A 27,372-nucleotide genomic window follows, 5' to 3' on the forward strand; every position below is an offset into this window, starting at 1 on the left:
ATTTTTAAATCAAATACCTTTTCATCCAGCACAATTAACATTGTCTTCCTCTCCTCTTGTAGACTTCGTAATTCCTGTTTTAATTCTTCAAATCTATTCTGTAACTTTTCTCTAAGACGTTTCTCATCATCAAGCTGTTTCTGAAGGGTAACACTTAATGTTTGGGCAGCCAGAACTAGAAATAATTAAAACCATTATTTTGCTTAAAATGCATGACAAGAATATATATTACAATGTTGAGTGTCACATGTGATAAAATATATAGAAATTATATTTAAGGAGCAACTCAGAAACTGTGCCCTCTAATGATAGCCAAATTTTGTTGTGGGTCAAAGTGATAAAAACTGGCATTTCTTATGAGTCACCACATAGGAAGATATAGGGGAACATCAAATTTTGGTGTGTCACTAAAAATTGTGTGTGTCAGTGGCGTGTCAAATTGACTTCGAGGGCACACTGATTGTATTTGAGGTATGGTATTCTATGGTGGTACAGAAAAGCAATTCAATTCACATACATGTACCTAAACCAACACAGCAATCAGATTCATACCACATGCAAGCCAAGTTGAACACATTCAAATAAAAAAATGTGGAATAAATACCATGCTCGTTTATACCATAACAATGGGTGTCTATGTCATTTGCTCTGCTGTGCTTGCAATATATTGCAAATAATACCTAAACAATCCTAAAGTCTCCACAAAATAAAGTTTACCCCAGTTTCTGATTTGACCCCCTATGTTGTTACATATTTATATATCTGCTGTCTTGCTTTTGAATCGAGCCTTCATTTATCTCTGTGCTAATAAACTAGCCATATAACATTTACACTTACATTCAAAGGTAAGTGTCCCTTGTGTATTCCCTTTCTCAGTCCGTTCTCTGTCCCTCAACTGCTGATTGAGAATTCTAAGTCGTCTTCTTAGATGTGAGTTTTCACTCCGTAGAGGTTGCAATGCCAAAGCTATTTCTGTTTCAAGATGGAATGTTTCTCTGACATGTGGCAGTGCATGTACTGTGTGCTCTATTTCATCAAGAAGTCGGTTAACTTCAATGTCACCTGAAATATAATTTTAAAAAAACATCAAAACCAGGCTGGGGATTTATCCTAACAATACTGTGCTTGTCAATGTGATAAAACTTGCTCTACTACATCATAACAGGGCTAGAAATTAACTTGTTTTTTTGGTAGTTGTAGTGGGCTATCAATTTCAGAAAGTGGTAGCCCAAGGATGGTGACTAGTAGTCCCATATTCCTGAACTGAAGAGTTCCTCTATTGGAAATACATGCGTTATCAAAATACTTTTATGTCCACACCTTTAAATCATTGCATAATCAATGGTAGCCTGAGTGGGCTACCAGCTGTAAATTATGGTAGTCCCATGACATGAATTGGTAGTCTGTCACATTACGTCATATTTGTCACATTATCGCAAGCCAGAGTACATATTTCTGCTGAAGCAATGGGCTGGGCTTGGATGGTGCGATAAAAGAGGCTGCGATTTACGACGATGATTTGGCACAACTAACATACTTTCTGTGTGGAACAGATATTCAAGTATAAACCTTCTTCTCACTCTATTTTATATGTTCAAATTCAAAATGATGAAATTTAAATCATTATAAAAAACAACGTCTTATTTTCAGGAAAACAGAATCAAGTAAGCAAACAGCACATTTTTTCAGACATTGTAATAAACCAAAACTAACCATGAATACTGTTGACTGCCCTCAACTCTCCTATCAGATATCTCACAGTATGCATTGGATTTGATTTCCTTCTATGTGATTGGTCCTCATTATGTAGTGGTGGAGTCTTAGCAGGTGTTCTAGTAATTGCAGCACTTTCATTGGCTGGCTTGGAAACATGTGCCTTATTTTCCTGTTCCGACTGGCTACTAAGTACTAATGAGTTACTCCTGCTTCTATCTGAACTTGAACTTGGTCTGAATGGACTGATTGGTTTCGGCATCTCAGTTCTAGGCTGCGTGTCAGTGTTTATCGTAATGTCACTTGTGTCGACGCTATTCTTTCGAGGCAGGTCAGATTCTGGGATAGTGACAACCGTACTTGGTACAGTTGAGGTTGTTGGTGCTGTCACGCTGGAGCTAGTGATTCCATCTGAAACACTAGCAGTACATGTACCACTACAAGTATCCGGCAGACAACCATCAGTTTCTGTACCACTTGTTGTTTTAGATCTAGTTGTCTCTGATCCTGTACTTGGTGTTATCGTCGAAGTCCCACACTGAGCAATATAATTCACATCTGCAGGTCTGTCACTAACCGGAATCGAGTCTAAAAATCTTTTCTCTGGTTGACTATAATTCTGTACATGTAAATCTAACTTGGCTGGCTCACCAACATTATCAGTATGTTCAACAAATTGTTCCCTTCTGGGTGGAAAATACCCATGCACCCATGCATTTTCCGAGTATGGGAAATAGTTACTGAATCTCACTGGGAGTGGATAATGCTGTTCAGGAGAATACTCCACAGCATTTTCTCTCTCTGGATACATGCCTCCATAGTTTGGGTTAGAATGATAATACACCTGATCAAAAGAAGGATTCCTATTGGCTAGTGTATTTGCAGCAATATTTTGATTTGCACCATTTGAGTACGCTAGGGGTTCTGAATGATACCCCCTAGGATCATCCTCAAGCCATTGATTAATCAAATGAGCTCCCCTTAGGAGTGAGTTGTCATCTCTAGATGTAGGCAAGGATGGCCATTGTTGTGTTATTATTTGTTTTTGGTAGTCTTGCAGCAAATGACTTTCAAGTGGTGGGTATTCATTGTTTGTATATCCATGCTCAGGATGTTGAAATGCCTCCGGCCTCTGGCCTACTGGAAAATTACTTTGGTGTAGCTTTTCTCGTAATTGTTGTCTTTCCACTTCAGCTTGTATAAGAGTTGGGGGTGTCGTGATTGGAGTTGAAGAGGGCAGTCGTTCATTGTACGGTGCCTCTTTGGTACTGCTATCATAATCGTGCTCTGGTTTGAAGGGTGACATTGGACGACTTCGAGTTGACAAGTTGATAGATGACTTACTGGACTTAGATGGAGATTCTGACAATGACACTGTTGAAGAAAAGACATACATGTAATATCAAATGAAAATTTCTACTCACAATCAAAAAATTTCTTGGAAGCAAATCCAAAATTTTCGCTGACATCGTATCAGCATCGTCAGGGATATACTGCAATGGTATAAAGGTGACAATGCTGACAAGATGTCAAATTTTCATTTACGTCTTGTCAGTATTATCAGGTGTATACTACAATGGCACAATGGTGATGATGCTGACGAGACATTGTCGAAACTTTTGGATTCACTTCCAAGAAATATTTTGTGCGTAGAAATTTTCATTTGATACTCTGAACCCAGAGTGCATGAACATTACATTCATTTTCATATAAAAGTAATAATGACTATTGCTAATCCAGTAATTATACATCATTCCCCAATATTGTCTATGTTCAGCTGAGGAATCATGAGTGACTTAGAGGGTCTTGTCATGGAGTGGAGTCATGATGGGTGAATGGTTAGCGTGACCGGCTTGGAATCTACAGGTTGTAGGTTCGAGCCCTGTCGCTGCCTGCTGTTTGTTTCTGAGTGGCTAAAGTCCTTGGGCAAGATTTGAACCACGACTGTGCTTCAGTCAACCCAGCTGTATAATTGGGGACCTGGTAGGATGTAGGTTGCAATGTGAAGGCTTTAATCCTATGCGCTTAAATGGCTGCAATGGATTGTATGCTCCCCGGGGAGTTGAGGAAGACTAAAGGGCCGTTGTGCCGTTCTGATCCGAGCCAGGGGTAATAAAATTGTAAAAGCGCTTTGAGCACGGTGTGGGAAAGCGCTATATAAGAACCCAACATTATTGTCATCACAAGACAAGTTGAGTAATGACAAAAACTGTATGTTACAAGTATTTTCCAGTTGGTTGAAGAAACCATAGTTTCTTACTCCCAGAGGTTTTACTGTTAGGTGTATCAGCAAGGAGTAGAAAGAAGAAAATCTGCCTTGCTTCCTCTTGGGTAAAAACCCTGCAATTCTTGGGAACACAGAACCCTTTGTACATCTCCTGGTAGTCAGATTTAGTCCTTAATATTGACTGCAAGTCATAATAACAATTAGCAACTCACCATCTAAATCTTGAGTGGCTGTTGGTACTTTAAAGGTATGCATTTTCAATTTAGGTTTTTCCTTCCTGTCATGGTTCAGTGGTGGTGGTGGCTTCCTCACTGTAGCTTTACTAGTTGTTTTGGTGGTAGGCTTGCCTTTCCTTGGAGGCTTTTTGAAGGTGCTCACCTTCCTCTCTGAGAGTAAAAAGTCAGAGTTACTGTAAATTACACACTATACATACTTTTTATGTATTTGAAAATCTATTTGTTTGTATATTCACTGCAATGACTCATTGTGAAAGGGATTGATTTGAATTATTTATAACCTGCCATTTCAGGTTTCCACATCACTTTATAATAAGTGGTAAAAGCTTTCAGTAAAAATTAGTTGTCCAACTGTAAGTTACTTTAAACCACATGAGTCATCACTCTCTAGTATACATTATATATATAAATCAGTTAGTATTAAAAACTATAATGTCTGCTGTTACAGTAGTGATGGTCACATGATGGTCACATGATGTGTCTAATGACCATGGACTTTAATTGAATATCATCACTTTCTTACATATCCAATAAAGTGTCATTCTACTTCCATATCAGCAAACACCACATGACTGTCACATGTTTTACATATCTTAACCAATGGGCATGGACTTACCACTGTCATCACTTTCTAGTATATTGGCTAGTAAAGCAGCACACCTATCAAGTCCTCTATTTGCATACACCACTGGATCCTCAGAATCAGTAGAATACAGGGAATAGCCAGAGTCTATAGATGGTGGCGAAGTTTTCCTGAAGACAAAGTAAACAAAACTTAGTCATTTAAATTACTTTTCCAATAGGATATAGTGGGTAGCTAAAGCTGGCCAGGTAATAACACAATATACAGTCATCAAGCTCTTTATCTAAATGTTATTGATTTCTAAGCAAAACATGCAAAGTCATCAACAACATTTTGGTAGAGTGCCAACCGAAGGGTAGGCAAAAGAATGCTAGTCCAAGGGTGGGCACAAGAGTGCAAACCAGAGGGTGGATAAAAGAATGCAAGCCTTTAAGGGTTTCATCAATACCTGTCTGTAACTCACAAGTTCTTACATATCACTTATATATAAAATTATTCCAATATCTTGGGTGGAGACAATGTAATACCATACCAGATATATGCCCTGTGTTTGTAAGTCTTCACAAAATTGTTGTAAATTATATGTTAACAAAAAGGTAAGCTTGACATGTATGAGAATACTGAAAGAGATAGAGATGTCTGAATCTTTTGACATTTTACTCACTTTTTAGAAGTCTTTGTTGATTTGTTGACATGCCCTTTTGCTACAAGTAACCCAGCACTCTTACCAGCCTGTAAAAAAGGGAGGAAAAAATATATATAAAAATTGACTATTCCAGTAATTCCCGTGAAATTATTGCTTAACAGTATTTTAAGATTTCTTTTATATGTACATGATAAAGAGTTAGTTTCCTTACTGACAGCTTCAGTGAAAATTGCCACACAATCATTGCAAGATTCTCCACTTATTAAACCTAGTTTTCATTGTCAATTGTAGTTTTTTTTTTCATTTTATGATTTGGGAATCCAGTAATAAGAGGATGTAAATCTGACAAAACTTTCAGATTTATATACCTTGTATTATATCTTCAAAGGGGAAACTTGGTAAGATACTTCACGAACTCTCAAGTAGATTTTTCATGAACTCAAGTAAATGTTACATTTACAAAATATTGAGGATAATCTCTGGGTTGCATGTTACACTTTAGCAGTGTGCCCTCTAATGATAGCCAAATTTTGTTGTTGTGAGTCAAAATGATAAAAACTAACATTTCTTGTGAGTCACCACATAGTAAGAGATAGGGGAACATCAAATTTTTGTGCATCACTAATATTGTGTGCGCCAGTGGCAAGTCAAATTGGCTTAGAGGGCACACTTCACTGTAGTCTGCAGTGTTGAAATGAACTCTACACAGCACCTACAGAATTTGATACTGTATAGCATCTGTACCATGTGAAGTTTAGTGTTACTGATACTGCTTTCTTTGAATCTTTACCATTTTACAAAGGTTCTTCAAAAAGCTCGCTTGGGTGTGAAGGACAAGGTAGGTGAAAATTCTAGTTGCTTAGTAAGTAACTTAGTTACAATGCATGTATAGATATTAGTTTAGTAAGAAATTAAGTTATGATGGTGGTATTGATAGGAAAAGTGAGATTATTGACTTCTACAGTACACCTACTACAATTGACAAGACAGAAGTGTCAAATAAATTGGGTATGTTGACATGTTTATTGTGGGGAATTTAATTAAAGAAAATACATGTAATAAATCAAATGGTATACACAGGGATTCACCTTTTGTACAGAAATTTAGAGAGCCCTATATCAAGTCACTCACACTACTGCTATGTTCCTTCAATATGAATGCAATCATTTCTTTTGTGATTGTACCATAATTGTCATTATAATTGAGATGAGATGTAATAACAATGAAGATACTAGACAGTGTAATAAGTTACTGTATCTAGTTTAGGAGTGAGGTGGGACCTGTATTCAATCATTCAATACCCCATGTAGTGTAGTCAATGGGTAAGACTAAAGATTTGTGGACACAAACTACACATACCTGCCACACAGAACAACCCAGCAACATGAGTTTCTTATGCAATGTTTGCTAACCCATTGCTAAGACCAAGCAGAATTATGATACTAAGCTGCTAATTGCAATAATTGTAGCTTTGTTTTTATTTGCAATACTGTGTTATTCTTTTTTTTATATTTTCTTTTGTGTTACTAAAACATTTTTCATCCTACTTTTTATTTTCTTAAGGGGTTTCAAAAAAACACTGTAGTGTGTGCATAAATGTTAGACTACATTAAAATATATAGAATGATTTGATGCTGGTCTACTAATTTTCAGATGCCTCAGGTCTTGCTTAGAGAAGAGCATGAACTAGTCTCCTATTCACTACCAGTACTTTGGATAGCAACCCTCCATCCCCACCCCCAGCAAACCCAATTTGTACCACTGGCACAGACTCTTGTGTTGTTTGTCCATCTGAAGAACGTACTTTCCGAAATTTTACCTCAAAGATCACAGCACAGTTTCATAAATGGAAACTCCCTGGGAAATGTGGGAGTGGGACTGGGTTTACTGGTGGACCCATCTTCCAGGGTCTATAGTTCAAAACACAGTCCCTAGAGGGTGAGTGGTTCAAGAGCATGTATCTGTTCGACATGTTTGCAATCATTTGCATCACAATAATATGGCAGACGACATATTAAAAACTGGTCGAAATCAAATTCTAATAATTAGATGTTACCTTCTGTCTGGCCTTGGTCTTCGTTTTCACCAACGGCATGTTCCCCTCCTTCGAAATTTTCGTAAAATGTACTTAAAATTATCACTTTGGTTGTTACCGTTACCCAAACACCTGTCCGATCGAAGGCACCACTGACGCACTGTGTACTACAGACGACAGCGATTTGATCGAGTCACGGAAATAATAATTTTGCACTCTCTGGTGCTCCTCTGCTTTTCAACTACTCCTTGTAGTCAAATCGTAGAATCAATAACTGCTGCGAAACGACCAGTACGTATGTGAAAACATTTCAAAGACCAAATCCACGACTGCTTGCTGTGAATTTTTTGCAGAACTTGCAAGCTTCGACATGTTGTGTGATGGTTGTCCGCTGCAGTTTGATGGTGACCTTGCACCAAACTTTTTACAATATGAATTCTTCCACGGGTCAAAATATAGACCCTAGCATAGCTAGAAAAATCCAAATTTCTGAATTCAAACCTCGAAAGCAGCGTGAAAATCGTCAATTTTACAGATAAATAGGGTTATTATCTTACTTTAATCGCAATACGGAATATTTTAACCAAGATATGCCCCTAGTGTATCACTACGCCGTTTGACCATGATTCCGTTTCCAAAATGTCGGACTTTCGCGGGAGAAATAAAAATTCAAAGTCGCTTTGAACCCGTAGGCTTTGACACCTACAAGTGGAAACTTGCATGCCAATCCTCTTCTGCCTATGATCGAACCTGTAAATATTCAAACATTTAGGCATGTTAATGCTATTTAATATATTTTCTCTGTATATATAGACTACACTGATATCGCACAGCACCACCAAAGCCATAAATGGTTACATACTTTTGTTTTTATTAGTTTTAGTGAAATACTCGTGCGACGTCCGTTCCTTTTCGTGTTCGTGTATGTAAGTAGTCAAGTCTTTTTCACGAAATTCTTTCTCGAATATTTTAGAAAAAACATACGACTTGAAAATTCGTAATTTGCTTGAAATAATTTGCGATCATAGCCATTTGATAGTGCAAACGAAAATAATAACAAGAACTGTTACAGCAGTGTAGTGTAGTGTAGTGTAGTGTAGTGTAGTAGTGTAGTGTAGTGTAGTGTAGTGTAGTGTAGTGTAGTGTAGTGTAGTGTAGTGTAGTGTAGTGTAGTGTAGTGTAGTGTAGAAACTGCTCTAGATCAAAGGCATGAACGAAGCAAACATTGCACACATACCCCCACATATGGTCCCCCCCCCCCACACACACAGGCTAACTTTTTTTACCCATAAGAATGCTACATTACAGTATAAGAAAAAATGCGGAAAAATCACTTTAAATGCAACTATCAAACATATTGTTAATAGTAACATAAATTCACCATTATTTTTTTTATAAAGAGTGTACATGGCAAAGGGGCGCAAGGAGTAGCAAATTAAGTCTAGCTTGTCCCCCTAGTGACTTATTTGCACACACAGAGACCCGGGACAGAGACGCGCACCGGCACCATTAAGCATGCATACTAAAAATTACGCACGTGAAACACACATTTCAAAGAACAGGAAAGTAAAACTAACACATCTACAAATTTCCTAAATGTAATTTCCAAATTAAAGAAAAACAAAACAAAGCTATGCAAAATTGTACAAGTATAATATGGCTATACATACATTTCCTAAAAATGACAACAGTTTGACTGACTCGAGCGCGATCAAGTTGATCGGATTGCTCAACAGGTAGGTTATGACTCCAAGAGCCTGATCACATTACATTGTAGTGTACTCCAGAAAAAGATTATTTACAAGAAGTGTCATTTTTCCACATAAATTACTGTTGTACGGACATTTTCTTATTGTATTTTTCAGTCAGATATGAATAATTGTTAAATCATACGGTGGAGAGATTGATAGTGTTTGAGTGATAGCGATTTGTGGTCGAGTAATATAATAGCGAGCACGACTCGAACGCCCCATTTACCCACAATGCAATGAAAGAAATCATGGCGTCATCATCAGCTGTGCCCAATGAAATGATTGCTTACAACTTACATGGCCGCTGCCTGTAGAGAATGTGAAATCAACCATTTCTCAGATATGTCATAGGAATTACATGGAAATGCAGGAGACGAGGTTCCCCAAATGATAGCAGAGTTGAAGGATATCATGAAGATGTGACGGAGAGGACGACTTGACCCTCGAACGTAGTCATTGGAAATATTTTGCAAGTATTTAGTGTAAACAGTGTCCCAAGTATTGTAACATTCGATTGCCAAAATGGGTAATCAGACATCATGTTGTCGATGTAACTCGAAGTCAGACAGAAAAAATCGAGAAGATGTCTACAAAGTGCCAGATGGCGAGGTTGCAGTCAAAGAGGAGAACAAGACCAATTTACAACATATAAGTGAAAGAGAGAGACCGGAAGGTAAATATGCATCGTCCGATCTGATAAATACAGCGACAAAATGTATGGGCGAGGTCACCACTACTCGCTAGCTCACTCAGCTGACGGCGTCCTGAGTATCCGAGGTGTCCCCACTGATTTCTTACTGATAATAGTCGCTCATTCATAGTGTGAAACTCACGCTTTGCTGAGTCACAGGGCCCAGGTTGATATAGGTGTAACGGTCACGATCCCGGAATAACAGACGCCGTTGGTACGCGATGTCGTGTTGTCATGTCTGGCCTTTGGCTCGATTGTCGAGGCAAAGCAGAGATCATGATATTACTTATCAAACGAGTCATAACTCTTGTAGTTGGAGCAAATTTGCGTTTCCCACTTCAACAGACACGAAAAAAGAATATATTTTACTAGATCTTGGTATTTGTATACTTTCACTAAATCTCCTTGATTTATAATTTATAATTTCACATTAATATGGGGAAATGTGCTCAGACTAGAATTTCACATCCACACTAGCTTTAGGTGAAAAAACACACACCATTAAAACTAATGATATCGAAGTCACAACACTCTCAGAATAAGTATATACATTAGAAATATCCAATAGCTTATTGTCCTATAATGTTTGGAAGGAAATGTTTTGAACACAAAGGATATCAAGGTCAAAGTTCAGGCAGATTCCCTGTCTTATCTTTCACCCATTGTTTTTTCTTCCTCTTTAGCAGGGAGGAAGTGATAGATTACAATAGTGAAGTCTAGACATAGGGGAAGAGAATGAAATTAAACTCAAAACTTTTGTAATTTGATTTTGTATAATGTTGATGTTTGTAAAATCCATCTGAATTTATGCAGGAGTAACCTCAGAGCTGTGACTTTGCTACACGCATTCTGTATCCTAGATGCAGTACTGTACCGGTTTTGCTGTGTCGCTCTCAGTCCTCCGCTAGAACTGCTACAGATCTATCTTGTGTAACCTCCAATCAAAATGTGTTCAGGATCCTGAACACATATCCAAATTGTTTTTTCGTAGACAACATCCCTCACCTCTTTGAAAGTCCAGCATATTCTATGTCATTGTCTATAAATGTGTCACTCTCGATCAGTATTTCCTCAATGTTATTTTCAAGTGGAAATCATACTATATTCTCGAGAAGGACTCCAATGTGCGGTTCGGAGTGTTTATTGCTGTTTTGAACAGAAAATGAACAGATTCAAGTACTTGCATAGTGAAATTATTGAAGCGATAATTGAAGCTAGGGAATTGACTACTTTTATGAGAAAACCATGTAAATAATTGCCGAGAGATTTTAGATTGGCCAGGTTTGATAATAGAATTGTAGCTTTGTTTTTCTTTGCAACCACCCCCCCTAAGAAAATAAACAGTAAAACAAACAATGTTGATTCACACAAAATAAAATTAAAGAACAACAAAGTACTATTGTAAATAAAAACAAAGCTATAATTATTGCAGCTATCTGTATCCAGTGTAGCAGAGTTCATGGATCTACAACAACGTAGACAGGCTAATGCAGGAGTGAAACTTGTTTTTAATGTTTTTTGCTGTATTTTATTTCCACTTGGTACTGAGAGTGACTTCTCTGGAAAAGACTGGCACATCAGATTGGCCTTTTCATAAAGTTGCAATAGCATAGTCAGGCAGCAAGTATGTAGATCAGTGGACAAGGTGTACAATAGATACACATTTGTATTCAAGCTAAGATAGGGTTAGGGTTAGGTTCGAGATAGGAATCAGGTAACACTCACTAACATGAAGCTGATTAACAATAACGTCATCTGCTGTGAGTGGACACTGTTAGACACTCAGGCATTTAGAAACACATGACAGAAAATTGTTTCATGGAAATATGTTGCTCAGAAAGAAAAGTTGCAATTTCATAACCTACATTTGATACACCTAGACTGCTAATTACTAAATCTGTAAAGAAGTCCACAGAAAAATGGAAACTTGAGTGGAAATTAATGGAAGATTGTTAAAGCTATAGTTCTCAGAGTGTGCCTAGAATTTGTCATTGGACACTTGCATGGATATGGGTACTCAGTGTAGAGTTTAGTGTTTATCATATGTCAAAGGTCAGAAAAACTATATATCTTTATCATTATATAGATACATGTAGTAGTATCAAACTCCTATATCTATCTATGTAGTTGTATCATATTTCTGCTTACAGAAGGAGTAAATCTGGACTAAATTATGAAATTGTCCAAGGTTCTTCTTGGTTCTCAGCTTCTATACTGTCCTGCAAGAACCTGTGTAATAAGCCATTTCCTAGTATGCTAGCACTGTGCTGGTATGCCAGTTACAACAAATATCAACAGTCAAATATTAGCAATCGATCAACTATCTTACTTTTACTAAGTATTTCACATATCTCTTTGGTGATTTAAATCTTCACTTGGATGGCCTAGAATCTCAAAATTGAAATTTTTCATCATTTCAAAATATCCTCCTTATTTACCTGTATGTGAGAGCATATATGCTGCCATTGGAAACCTTTGAAAGTTTGTTAAGGAGGGAAGGGATGTTTAACCCAGTATTTGAAATAATAAATTTTGATTATGAGACCATTGGTTATTAATCTAAGTGGGGACTATTTTAGTCAAAGAGATGTAACATAAGTACAGTTGATCAATTGCCAATATAGGCTGTGCTGGGGTAATTCAGGTTTGTAGCATAGCTGTCTGCAGGACTGAGAAAAAAGGGACTTCTCCGTCTGCAAGCAGGACTACAACAAGTCCATCAAGAATATATACAGTATACATGGATAGACTTGTGAGATGATAGTATTATGTCAAAGGTCAGAATGAATATGTACAGACAGTAGTATTATGTCAAAGGTCAGAAAGAATATACAATATAGATGATAGTATTATGTCAAAGGTCAGAAAGAATATACAATATAGATGATTGTATTATGTCAAAGGTCAGAAAGAATATACAATGTATAGATTGTACTACTTGTAGTAGTGCAAAATAATGCAATATTCACACTTGTCATGCTAAGTGTTATTACAGCCAAGATTTGGTCCTTGGTGAAAATGTAGAATATTTTTTCCCCACACCTTTTGATTACATCATACATGTGTAATTATGTGAAGCACAATTATGCCAGCTTCATAAATTAATCTCGTTATCAACAAATACAGGGTGGAACTTAATCCTCTGTAGCTGCCTGGCAAGAACCCTTGTACCAATGCAAGTGGTTGTTGAAATACTTTATCAGGGAGTGGCATTCTACCTTGCCCAGGGCAGAGTAGCATATCTTGACACAATACTTTAGCTGAAAGACTTGGGTTGAGGTCGGACATGGACATCTCACATGTCAAAATACTACTAATGTATGGGTCAACAGATATCACCTGGTTTGTTGAATTAATCAAATACTTTGACATTTATACATTGTGTTTTGACTCTAAAGTAATTTAGATTATTAGTTGAGACAAATTTGGCTTCAATATAAATCGGTCCGACTGCAAGTTGCAAGTCAGTATGTCTCTACTGTATGGGTCAATAAATGTCACCTGTTCCATGTATTTGAATAAATCATTGTGTATATTGTATATTGGCTCTCAATTAATTTAGGTTATTTAGCAGAAATAATTTTTTGGTCAAAATAAATTGTTTTAAAAATGAAATTACCTCCACTGGTAAATTGTAACTACCTGGTAAAATTATTTATTTGTTTTGCGAAATAAAGTGGTGCTGAACTGTAAAAAATTAGATTTTGTGTCAAAATCGACCTTCACAGTAAACTGTCTTTTTTGAGGGCACATAGGAAATCTCTGTAGTTGCTATAGAGACCAAAGGGAACATCTAGGGTTTGCTGCCATTGTTGGTACCTTTATTGGTGCAATGTGAAGTGGTTTGGGGGTGTAAATTTCATGTGAAGTGGTTTGGGGTGTATATTTCATTTTCACAAGAGAACGCCCAGAAGAGACAAGAGGGTTCGTTGCCCTTGTTATTTTGTTGTGGGAGAACACTAGAAAGTAATATGAGTCACTCAGGAAATATCAACCAATACAACACTTGTTTGTATTACAAACTAACCTAACAAAGAATAACAACTTAGAAATTGTGACCAATGTTTTGATTTGAAACTCAACTATGCAGGTATTCATGGATGAGAAAAATGAAAAGGAGCTGCATGAAAAGGTTGTAGAAAATGACCCTAATTTGAAGATATTTTCCGCTACATATGATTCAATGCTCAATTAGCTGTCTTTGATAAATCCGCTATGCTTCTTAATTTGTAAGGCTGACTTCAAATTAGGATTATATCTAGGTGTGAAAAACACTTGTTTAGCAGAGTTATAGAAAAAGTTGATCCAGAACAAATGAATGTTATCATGTACAGTAATTCCTTATTAAGTAATGAAATGATCCGGGATTGACACTTTGTCCTTGAAACAATTCATTGTTTTTGTTATGAGTTGTATATTCATACTTAAAATCCACCTGAGTTCTCCTCGAGTCTGGATACCAATGTGGTCTCTAACTAAAAATGGAGGTGTAAATCGTAACGATACCATGGGAACAAGACTAGAGTTTTCCAGGTAGTTTACTGTGTTTTCCAACCCAAATTGTACAAGGTATGCAAATTATTGCAAATTTTACCATATTTCTGAATTTCAGGATTCCCAAACCTTTAAAGTGACCATATAGATGTAGATGAGAATTTATTTTGATTTTTAATTTATAAAAAACAACTGTACTATGTTTTTCCATGTGAAAAAAAAGACCATGAAACAACATCCTTGTTTGTAACTGAATAAAGTGCAAAAAAAATTTAAAATGTATAAAATGTTTGTTATTTTACATGTACTGTACATGCAAATATTTACAATAAAGAACTTTTTACACATTTTTTCCACTTTTTAGTAGTTTACAGTATTAAAATACAGACACAGACTTGGTATATGATGCTGAGCTCATATTATTAAAGGAAAACATCGTAAAGTTGTTTTGTAAATTGAAAATTCAAAATGAAATACCCAGTTCTCATCCATATGGTCACTTTTAAAAGCATAATCACTGCAATTGGTAATGTGATTGGATTCCGTGTAGAAAATATTTTTCTACATGCAATTTGAAACCATTTGCATATAAATTTTTTATGCTTGAAATTCTTTTGCAGACAAATAATTTTTTATCTGAAATGGTGGCTATACATCATATGTGTGGTGTTTAGAAGCTTTCTCTGGACAGAAATTTTTTTATATTAATAAATTTGAAATATTGGCTGCCGCTCTAATGACCAAATCAATACTGGAGTTAACTTGTCAAAAACAAATAAACAGGGCTTGGATGGTGCGTCTCCATACTTCTGATTTCAACCACATTTTGCAGCTTGTGAAAAATTCTGTCATTTCTGCATCGAATATTACATAATTTGATAAAGGTATGTTGTTATGACAACCTTGTCATAAATTATTGATTAGTCTCCAATGGTGTGAATCAAATCAGACTACTACACATATAGTAAGCTGTTTGTCTATTCAATTATATATGCTTTGTGATTCTGTCATGAAATTGACCAGGCTAATCAGGAAAATTAGATGAAATGTAGTCAGTTAATAACTGGTATGTTGCTTTCGTAAATTACAAAATGAATAAGCCATCAATGGATTTCATTGAAATGTCACATGACAAAGGTCAAAGGTTGTAGCTTGTATAAGTGGAGTCTGATTTCAGACAGAAAAATTATTGTCAAGTTTATAAATCTGCTTAGAAATACAGATTTTAAAGAGAATGAATTGACAGAACAAAATAATGTCTTAGTTTGAAAATTTATGATTTTTTTGAAGTAATGTTATTTTTAACAGGAAACGACTAAACTCATCAGTGTTTTTGTTAAGGGCGGTAAGTAGGTGAAATCTACTGGGGTTCCCTACTCATTTTACCTGGGGTCCCAAATAAAATTACTATCAACTCTATGGTCAAAAACGGTCATTTTTACCCCATTCTCCCTTTCTGTCCCCCAACCTATGCAAAAACACTGATTATAACTCAACTAAAACAAATTATAATAATGATAATAATATTCAAATTTTTGTATGCTTCCCACGCTGCTTAAAGCACATAGTATTACGGAAGGCATGGATCTATAGTAGCACAATGACCCTTTATGTTTCAACTCCCTTGGGAGGATTCAAGTATTCACATGATAATATTAACACCCTCTATCCTACCAGATCCCCAATTATAAAGCTGAGTTGACTGAAACAAAATTGGGGTTAAATACTTACCCAAGGACTTTAGCCATTCAAAAACAAATGACAGTGCTAAGACTTGACCCAATGTACTGAATCCAAGCTCTCCACATTTGACCATTACGACTCCACGTTTACCCAGAGGAATATGTAAATGTGAAATTGAATTTTGGGATTTAGGATTCTTTAAATTTTTTATTGTAATTGTTAGTGTTCATGAATAGCGTCTTTTATACGGTTTTATTCTAACAAATGGTCTTTTTGAAAAGACAGATCAGAGAAGTTGAGTAACAGAAAGTGGGAAAGTTTGTAATTCTGAGTGAAACAGTACGACCAACTGTTGTAAACAAACATAACATTTATTGGATACTAATGTTGTTGTTGTTGTTGTTGTTATTTGTTTATTAAAGTGTCGTATGTGGACTTATCAAATGATAAATACAGATTCAGTGCTTAGTGCAGTATACATGTACAAAGAAAGAGTCGCATCAATTTCAGCATGATTAATCGTGTTTAATCACTTTACCTATCAGATATACTTCAACAGAAATATGTATAAATAGATATTTGTATAGTGTAAAACTAAGAACAAAAGTTACAGTATGTTCTACATGGGTTATAACACACAAGTAGTTCAAAGGTTGTTTAGCACAGATCTGTCTTGGTCAACGATCCTCATCAGAATGACAAGTTCCATAGTTACTATGGTAAGCTGTAACTATGGAATTTGTTATTCTGATGAGAATTGTTGACGATAGTCTAGTGTTGTCCATGGCATTGAATCTTAAGATCTCTCTTCACAAATGAAGGGATAATTTGATACCATGGTTACATGTAGATATAGATTACGTTGACCAAGACTGATCAAAAGCTGAATGCTGACAAAAATTTTAACTGCCTGTGTGTTATAACCAGTATAAATCATTTCATCCAAGCGTTTGGTTCAAAATATATAGCTCTCATAATGATGCAAATGTATGCAAAAAATAAATCTGCTAAGAAACTGTTTATGCAGACAGTGTTGTAACATTGACAGAGAAAGAAGTCCTGGATATACCGATAAGATAAAATAGAATCATAAACCGACAACTTGATGAACCTTGTCCAACCTATGATTGACAACGCTGATTAAATTATAGCTCAAAAAATCTACATCTTATTAAAAATCTGTCAAATTATTCTGACTAGTATTACCAAATTTATTTGCTTGGTGTCACCAGACTGACTTCTATTATGTACATAATGCATTCTTTGATAACAGTTCCCAATAAATTATGGAACAACCTTTGAGTGACTGGATTCAGTTGAAGTTATTCTCCAGACAGACATATATTTTCCCAATTTTATGAATTGTTAATGATAAAATATGTATAAGTATACTTTTCGAGAGTCTAGTGTTGCAGTGGGCTGTGGCATTATATTTCTTATTTTTAAAAAAGGTGATATGTTAGACCTCTTTTTGGTAAAGGTTAGCTGTCTCGTGTCTATCATGGATGCATTCTAATTTCTAGCTTGTACTTACTTACTTACTTCAGTCAGGTCTCTGACCGATAATTTCTTGGTCGACTATGATGACAGCTTAGTTATTACTGTGCTTGCGTGAATGCCACCAAACAGTATAATTGAAGGATATTGACAGTCTCTCAACCCAGGGGAGAGCATTTTAAATAACTACCCTTGGCAAATATGTTTTATAGTTGTTGATGATATTCCCAGGGTTGTGTAGATAGTGAATCCGATAGTTTGAAGTGATGTGCCTAGGGGTGTCTAGATGATGAATTAATCAATACAAGATGATACAATGAATGTTTTTACCATGTTAGATATGAAAATGATAATTCTGGTGACAAACTGCAAACCAAGGCTATAGAGTGTAGTGTAGAAAAAGCTACACTAGCTGCGACTGAAATTTTAAAAAAAAAACTGTTTGTCAGACTAGTGACTTAATCATAATATTGTACACTTCGAACAGTATTAAATCACCTGTGAGTAAACAATTTGTGTAGCTGTATACAGTACCTGGTACAATAAATGCAATTATAGATTTTGTGGACTGGTCTACGCCTTAAAATCAATACCCTCATTGCAATCAACCTGTTACTTTACTACTTATAGATAAAATCAATCTCTAACCAACATATGCCAAATGTACAATGTGGTTTTTTAACAATTTTCGGTGAATACATTGTTGGTTGTTTGGTTATAAAAATGATAGTCCAGTTACATCTAATTCAGCTTTGTGGTATGTTCAGTTGTGCTGCGATGTGATGCACCATTGGTGTTATTTTTCAATGTATATCATATATGTATACGCTAAATTCTTGATTTATTTTGTCTGTAGATGATGAAGACGATCCTTCTCTACATCCAACTACTAGTACAATGTTTCTTACCCGATCCCAAACAGTTGGTAAGTGAGTTATCATCGGATAGTTATTTACATTATCCGATCCCAAACAGTTGGTAAGTGAGTTATCATTGGACATTTACATTACCCGATCCCAAACAGTTGGTAAGTGAGTTATCATTGGACCTTTATTTACATTACCCGATCCCAAACAGTTGGTAAGTGAGTTATCATTGGACAGTTGTTTATATTATCCGATCCCAAACAGTTGGTAAGTGAGTTATCATTGGACAGTTATTTATGTTACCCGATCCCAAACAGTTGGTAAGTGAGTTATCATTGGACAGTTATTTACATTACCAGATCCTAAACAGTTGGTAAGTGAGTTATCATTGGACAGTTATTTACATTACCAGATTGCAGACACTTGGTAAGTGAGTTGTCATTGGACAGTTATTTACATTACCAGGTTGTCACTAGTTGACACTTGGTAAGTGAGTTTTCATTGGTAAGTGAGTTGGATGATTAGTTTACCTTACCAGGTATGAAGCAGTTAGTGAGTGAGTTTTCATTGGACAGGGATTTACAACAAAGTTCAAGAATCATTTGCTAGCAATGCAGCACTGGGTTAGCTCAGTGCTATCACAGGGCTTGCACTAACACTTCACAATGTGTTAGCAACTGACACTAATACTAAGTAGTATGTGTTTGCAACTGGAAGGGTTTGTGCTTGCACCAGCCCTATTTTAATACCAGACTAGCTCATTGCTAACACAGGGGCGGAATTACACATGTAACACTTCACCAGCATGTGTTAGAAACTGGAAGGACTCATACCTACAATGGCCCTATGTTAGCTAGGCCAGTGTACCTTTTGGGTTAGTCTGTTCACAGTTGTTCCTGAACCCAAATAACAGAATTAGAATTCCAGTAAAAGTTGCATGGTTTTCCCCACAAGAATCATAATTTTAGTGACTAAAACTTAGTGAAAAGATTTGCTAAGTCAGGTAGATTACTTGAACCTACTAGAAACATAAAAATAATTGCCAGAGATGGTTAAAGTATGCACAAAATAAGCATTATACTCTGATTGTAGCATGTTGAAAGCAGAAATGGTCTCCCTATTGACAAAAATATGTTATAAAATTGTCTATTGTCACCATACTCAGCTACATTGTATAAAATGATTGAGTGAATACATATGTTTAAAACCACCTCTCTTTTGAAATAAATAAAGAAAATGTTAAATGCAAGATTTTCTATTAGGATTGATTTGTGTAACCTTTTGTGGATGCAACTGTGACATTTTACATAACCCAGGCTTTACACAAATTACAATGCAGCTCAAGAATAGCTTTTCAACTAGTCTAGCATTAGTCTGGGCTCAGTGCTAATGCTGGGCTGGCCACAAACACATCAGCATGTGTTCGGAACTGGACGGGTCAACGCCTACAGATTCCTCAATTTTGTTCCGTTATTCCTGGTTATTCACTGAAGTAATGGTTTATTGATGCATACTTTTTATAATCACGCAAGTTTTACAAAAACTCATTTCTGCTGATGCTGAGGTCCTAAAAACCTTAATCTCTGAAAATAATTATCTTATTTTATGTAGGTAGACATGAAGAATCTCAGTTCAGATCTCATTTTACTTGCAAAATAAAATGTATACTAGAATGTGATAATGTCAATTTTATCAGATTTATTTTCTTTGCTTCCAGGGTTTTTATTAAGCGGTAAAAAAAACATGAAATCGTTTTGCTGGAAAAATAAATGATCTTGCCGTGCCTGAAAATTTTGCAATTATGATCCTCTTCTACGGAGTCAATATCGTACATGTGCCTACACAAACATCATTTTATGTATCTTGCCTCTCAGCATTTCTTTAATGAGACAGAAAATGTCACTTAAGGGTAGATTTGTGATGGATGTGTCGAGAATCAAGGTTCCTACAGTCAAACATCGTGACATAGGTGACTTCATTATTCAAAGCAGCTGCTCTGTGAGAGAAGTTGTACTGCCCTCAAGGTTCATGCAATTTTTATGCAAATCAAATGCAAATAATTATGCAAATTATCATGCCAGTTTAGTTTTAATCTGTGGAAGCACTGAAAATGCTGAAAAACAGAACTTATTGAATGTGGATGTTCTATATGTATTCAAAATGTTTACATCATTAATATGTGCCTGAACAGTAGTAAACAAAGAAGTGATTCTGTCAGGCTGTATTTTGTATAATGTTACAATCAATTGCCTGTTACGATCAAGCAGGTGGAAAACAAAATTAATTCTGTATGGCAGTGCTAGTAAACTGCCCAGATCAGTAACAGTGTTAGATGGCAAACAAAGAACAAATTTTGTGTGGCTGTGCTAGTTTAACTGCCCAAATCAGTAACAATGTTAGATGGCAAACAAAGAACAAATTTTGTGTGGCTGTGCTAGTAAACTGCCCAGATCAGTAACAATGTTAGACGGCAAACAAAGAACAGATTTTGTGTGGCTGTGATAGTAACATGTTCTGTTCAGATCAATATTTAAGTGCCTTATAGATGGGAAACAAAGAAATGGTTCCATGTGGCTCTATAAATTTACATATTAGAAAGATTCAGAGGATAGGAAAATAAAATAAATCTGTTTAACTGTACACACAGATTTAATGGATACTGATTGGTACTTTTCCTGTTGTGAAGTAGTTGTATATCACATGCTAGACTGACAGACTCCTTGCCTCGTTACAATCAAATCTCTTCCTGACAATACTACTGTATGTCATAATGTTTGTAAATATCCTACTCAATGTTCATCAAATTTCACTTCATGTATAATTAGTGTGGTCATTGCCATGGTTACGCTTGATTTATTTGTACAATTTTCATGCGATAATTTGAAGTATTCAACAAGAAATGATTGTGTTGCAATTTCTATAGTAATATGCTATGTTACACAAGGACCATATTGAATGGTAATTTTCTTTTTAAAGAGGGCCATTCAAGATTTTTCTCGATATTTGTACTGAGAGTCAATTCTGGCCGTAATAGAGATTATTGGTCATTGTCAGTTTTGTTGTTGTGTAACACTGTGCATAAGGACATATTTGATGTATGCCTGGTACTAATTTGCATATTCACTCTTTCACCTTGGCGCAATGCCCAAATATGGAATTTATCATGTTTCAAATTTCAGTTCTCTTTCAAACTGTGGCTGAGTTTCCTGGCTTTTTTTTTTCTGAATTGCCATAAGCTACATACGAAATATACAGCCCATGTACTGACACAGTTCCAATCTTCACCTTGGCACACTATGCCCAAATGTGCAACGTGGACCGTTTATAATTTCAGCCAAATTATATTCTGAACTTTATGAGAAATATTAATATTATTATTGTGCTTATTATCCACATCATAATATATATATATATTGTCGTCATTATTTCAATATTATTCTGATTAAGTATTCTAACCTATTTAGCATCATTGAGTGTAGTCTGGATGCCAACGTGGTGTCTAACGAAACCACATCTGGTCACAGTCCTTCAATAAGCACAAAAAAATTTTCATCCAATCAGTGAACCCCAACTGTTATAGTGATGTAAGCAGTGTATAAGTAGCATCCTGAGCTAACAAATATACCATATTTGGACATTACATAACTGCCCCTGACATTGAAGTCACATTCTGGCAATGTTATCTCACTTGATAGCGTAATAGTTAGTGCTTTCCCTCCACATAAGTTTTAGATACATATACTAGTAAATGAATTACGTCGTAGAACATTTATGTATTATTGTCAAATGTCAGGTTTGGGTTCTGCAAGTGATGGTTAAGTATGTTTCAGTAAGCAGAATGCAAAAATCATGCCCCAAAATGTATCAAGTCAGCTTGTGTCCATTTAAATGGGACAGAATATGTTTAATTCATTTTCCTGTGTTTGATTTGTTTACAGATAAGAGACCAATGAAACATCAACACATGAATCATGTTAGTTCAACGGGGTCTTTACAAAAATACAGCTCATGTTCTACAATTTTTATAGATGATAGTACTGTTAGTCAGCCTAATCTCAAGTCCACCATTAAATGGTAAGTTGTCAATAGATGAGGTGATGATTATAATGGTGGTGATTGTGGTGGTGGTGGTGGTGGTAGTGGCATCGGTGGGGGTTGGGTGGTGATGGTGGTAGGGGAGGGGGTTGGGCTTGGTGGTGGTGGTGGTAAGAATGGTGGTTTGAGTGGTCACAGTAAAGAGGGTGGTGGTAATGGTGGGGGTGGTGATGGTGGTGGTGGTGGTGGTGGTGATGATGATGATGATGATGATGATGATGATGATGAAGATGATGTCGATGGTGGTGATGGCGATGATGGTAGTGATGGTGGTGGTGTTGATGATGGTAGTGGTGGTGGTGATGGTGGTGGTAGTTGTATTGATGGTGGTGGTGGTGGTGGTGGTGGTGGTGGTGGTGATGATGATGATATAAGATTATGGTGATAGTGGTGGTGAAAATGAGATGTAGTGAACAGTGATGATGACAATGACAATAATGAATTATGCTTAAACATACTATTATACTATTTGTTTGTTTCAGTGTGGCCTTAGCAATTTATTACCATATCAAAAACAGAGAACCAGACCTGCGATTGTTAGATATTTTTGATGAAAAAAGACATCCATTAACAGTAAGTGTTTGTCTTCAAGCTGTTTTCCCCTTCTCTGTTCTGTACCTGGTCAACTGTCATATAACTAAATAGTTATGAGTTATATTAGAATTCAGTCAAAGGTTAGAATATGCTATGTGTTTTATTTCAGTGGCATTTTGAATAAGTTTACCAAAGCTGTAACATTAGAAATTACAGTATAATCTTTGGTTACCGATAGTCAGCTTTGCGTGATTGAGGTTCAAATATATGTCGCAACACTTACTAATCTAGACATATTTGACAAGTCAATCATTGCCATGCCAAATTAATAGTTTAAATCGAAGCTAATGGCTGAGAAATGTTCAAATTTGCATTTAAAGATCTCTGATCAAAGTCGGCTGTCAAACCATAATACCCTTATCATGACAATTCATGAGGTGATAATTGACAGGTGCTGTCTACCAAGGCCGAGTCTCCATATAGCCATTTGTGAAATGAGAAATATTGAATTTTGTGTCGCTCAGGAAAATGTGTTCAGAGAAATTGATCTTACGGTATGAAAGCTTGTACCTACTTATATACCAATCAATAGCAATTCTTCTGTTCTCTCTTTCCTTGTATTCAGAATGATCCTGTTCCTGAGGACTACGACCACCGTGACCCAGAACACAAGCATATCTATAAGTTCATACGTACTTTGTTTAATGCTGCACAACTAACTGCAGAATGTGCTATAGTTACATTGGTAAGTCAGATTTCATGTAACCTTTTGTAGATTACAAGATACGTCGTGTCCTTCCACCCTCACTCTCCTCCTTTGGGATGGGTTGACCGATGTGTGAGGGCGCCCTGTCACAGCGTACCTTACAGTCTAAACCTTTTACTGACCAGACATTTACAATTGATGAAATCTATAAGCAACATGAATACTTCTTATCGTACATGTAGGTGATACACAAAATTTGTCATTTGTTAACCTTGACGTCCACCAGAGTAAAGCTGGTATTCAGCTGTAGTTTTGGAGCCTGGTATGATATAAATTCTTTGTGATTGATTGATTGATTAATTGATTGATTGATTGATTGATTGAGGTTGCACATCTTTCCTATTTTTTGTGCAGCTGAATTAAAGATTCGGAAATGTTCTAGGCAGTGGGAAGTGTGATTATGTAGTTGTGTGTTTTTATCTATCGATCTGTGTATGTATGGATGTATGTATGTATGTATGTATGTATGTATGTATGTATGCATGTATAGTATGTATAGTATGTATAGTATGTATGTATGTATGTATGTATGTATGTATGTATGTATGTGTGAGTATACTTATGCACAGATGTGTGTAGGGGTATAACATACAACGTTAGTACTACAACACTTTTAGCACTGTTTTTACCGACAACATCTTTGTATTTTATTTCAGGTATATTTAGAAAGACTTCTCACCTATGCAGAGATAGACATCTGTCCAAGTAATTGGAAACGAATAGTATTAGGAGCAATACTACTGGCATCTAAAGTATGGGATGACCAGGCTGTCTGGAATGTCGATTATTGTCAAATACTTAAAGATATTACAGTAGAAGACATGTAAGTAGTGATCACACACACCCCCCCCCCCCCCCCCCGACGCAAAACTTAAAAACAAATCACAAGAACCTCCCCACAGTGGAAGGAGAGATATATGAAAGTTTCAGTAGTAGTTACAGAACTGCAGAGAGGAAAAAAACAGACAAACTCATTATTTGGACTTTACAAGTTTGAAACTCATAAGAGATGGACAATGGTCATCATGTCATCCATCTCAAATGAAAAAGATGGGTAGCCAAGAAATGGTGTGTGTGTGTGTGTGTGTGTGTGTGTGTGTGTGTGTGTGTGTGTGTGTGTGTGTGTGTGTGTGTGTGTGTGTGTCTGTCTGTGTGTGTGTGTGTGTGTGTCTGGGTGTGGGTGTGTGTTTGTCTTGTGTGCATGTAGTTGTTTGTATTCATGTACTTGGTTTGCATGCTTACATTCATGTGTGTGTTTGTGTGTGTGGATGCGCGCGCATGTGTGTGTGTGTGTGTGTGTGTGTGTGTGTGTGTGTGTGTGTGTGTGTGTGTGTGTGCGCGCACACCATTGTTTGTGTTTCTTTGGATGGTGGGAATCATTTTCAATTGTTACTCAACAGTTCTTGTCTTGTTTTTTCTTGCAGGAATGAATTAGAGAGACAATTTTTAGAACTGTTACAATTTAACATAAACGTGCCATCTAGTGTATATGCCAAGTACTATTTTGATCTCAGGTCTCTAGCTGACGCTAATGAACTAACATTTCCTAGTGAACCACTATGTAAAGACAGGGCACAGAAATTAGAGGTAAGAATCAGGACTACATTTTGTGAGAATTTTATTGTTGTCGTATTAAAGACCTAGTATTTGTAAATTATTTGCATTTTTGTAGACGGAAAAGTCCAGTCAGACTTTGTACCTTTAGTACACTTGTATTGATTACTACTATCAACTTAAAGTAAAAGTCCAGTCAGACTTATTTCTGCGTTTAGTACACTTGTATTGATTATTGGGTGATACAGTAACACCTCGATAACTTTTATAGATTACTGGTATATAAATTTCTGCTCTAGACATAGTTATGTTTGTGAGTCCCCAGTTACTGGCTAGGTTTATGCATGTGTATGAAAGAGTTGACTTGCACTTTGAAATGCACCAAATCTTAATGCACAAAATACTTCTTGCAAGAGAAAAAAGGTACCGTAATTACTCGGATTAGCGCCCTCACACAGGCAAGTGCCCTTGCTTTTGTTTCGACAATGTCTATTTTTAGAATATATAATATATATATTTCTTTGAAAGAGATAACTGTGCTAGTTTGATATCTAGACTGTAAAGATGTGATTGTGAAATAAAACAACAAAAAATGTAAACAGTAGTTCTCTTTCTTTTCTTTTTTTTTCGTAGGCAGTGTCAAGAATATCTGAAGACAAATTCAAAGACATCGTCAAGGCCAGCCTTAAAAGATCAGCAAGCCTAGATACTATTTCTCCCAGACGCAGTGCTGCAATTTTGTCATGACAACACAGAGACAGTTGCCATGTAAACCATGTGGAATCCACCAAGGAACGCTTTCTATGTTTATAAGATGTAGTGATAGTGGTTTTGCTCTTTTTTACCCCATGTGAAACATTCCATTATTGATATAGGTGTGAAAGGCATCAAAAATGAGGGAAACTCTAAAATTGCTCATCTGTAATCACTCTGTTCAACCTATTGACAAATGGACCAGACTTTTCATCTGTAAGTACTTTTGAATGACGACAACTCTTGTACTCAATATTGATCAGCATCTAAGTAGCAGATACTTCTCTTTTTTCAACAAGACAATGTGTCGAGATTTTGATAAGTTTATCTACATAACCAGCTGGGGATTTCATATTCTGCAGTTTCTTAGTCAAGTCCTTCAAGATAATAATGTTTGTAATCTTGTGTCTACTGTGGTCTTACTCAAGGCGTACTTGTCAGCACATTGTATTCATAATGAATGCACAGGTGGTTGGATATACTATAGTTATGTGATCCACTTTGCAGCCATTTTTTGAAATACATGTTTTGTGAGGAACCCGATATTGGGGGGAAATTCAAAATTTTGTGATAAACGCAAAATCAATGGTAGTGCAAGAAATACATGAGTCTAAAAATCTGTGAGCAGGATAATGTATGTTCGCATAAATTATACCATAAATTAATATTTAAATTACCTGAAAAAGTCATTTACCTTTACCATGATATGCTGGATAAAGAATCATTTCTCATATGCCATAGTGTTGGATATTTCTGGCCCACCTCGGTTCAAAAATTGGCTTCCAAAGTGTGCCCTCTAGTGGTCAGTGAGATCATATTTTGTCATTTTGAAAGCCAGAATATGGTATATGTAATCTCTCTTGTACCATGTGCTTTTCATTCAAATTATTTGATGAAAATTTCATTCTTTCTATAATACATTTTCATATCTTAATTTTTTTTATCAAAAGCACGAAAACAGATTCTTTATGGAAATTTTGTTATTAAAAGGATCATATTTTCAGAATAATCAAAACATTTTAAAAATGAAAGATTATTGATTTCATGTAGACAGTGGGAGAAAAATGGATATGAATTTTTGTGAAATTTGAGATTGCATACACGACTGACAGTACCTTGACAATTCATGGCCGTATGGAAATTAAATATAGCGGAAAAAAATTGCTTTTCTATGCAAAGAATGTGATTGGAAATCTGTGAGTAGTGAAGTGGTATCATGGCAACCAGTGTAGTCTGTGTTATAACTGA

At 36.0% G+C, this 27,372-nt stretch overlaps 1 protein-coding gene across 1 annotated transcript; it reads left to right on the top strand.

Annotated features, from left to right (window-relative positions):
• The first annotated feature begins 9,500 nt into the window (after positions 1–9,500).
• LOC144450887 (cyclin-Y-like) lies at positions 9,501–26,373 on the top strand. The gene is made up of 8 exons (XM_078141635.1): positions 9,501–9,864; positions 18,413–18,481; positions 22,361–22,496; positions 23,000–23,090; positions 23,677–23,796; positions 24,474–24,640; positions 25,242–25,404; positions 26,005–26,373. Exons 1-8 carry the CDS (start codon positions 9,714–9,716, stop codon positions 26,116–26,118), a joined length of 1,011 nt encoding a protein of 336 aa, XP_077997761.1. The 5' UTR covers positions 9,501–9,713; the 3' UTR covers positions 26,119–26,373.
• Positions 26,374–27,372: the final 999 nt, after the last annotated feature.

Source organism: Glandiceps talaboti, chromosome 20 (genome assembly GCF_964340395.1).
Source record: "Glandiceps talaboti chromosome 20, keGlaTala1.1, whole genome shotgun sequence".
NCBI classification, from domain to species: Eukaryota; Metazoa; Hemichordata; class Enteropneusta; family Spengelidae; genus Glandiceps; species Glandiceps talaboti.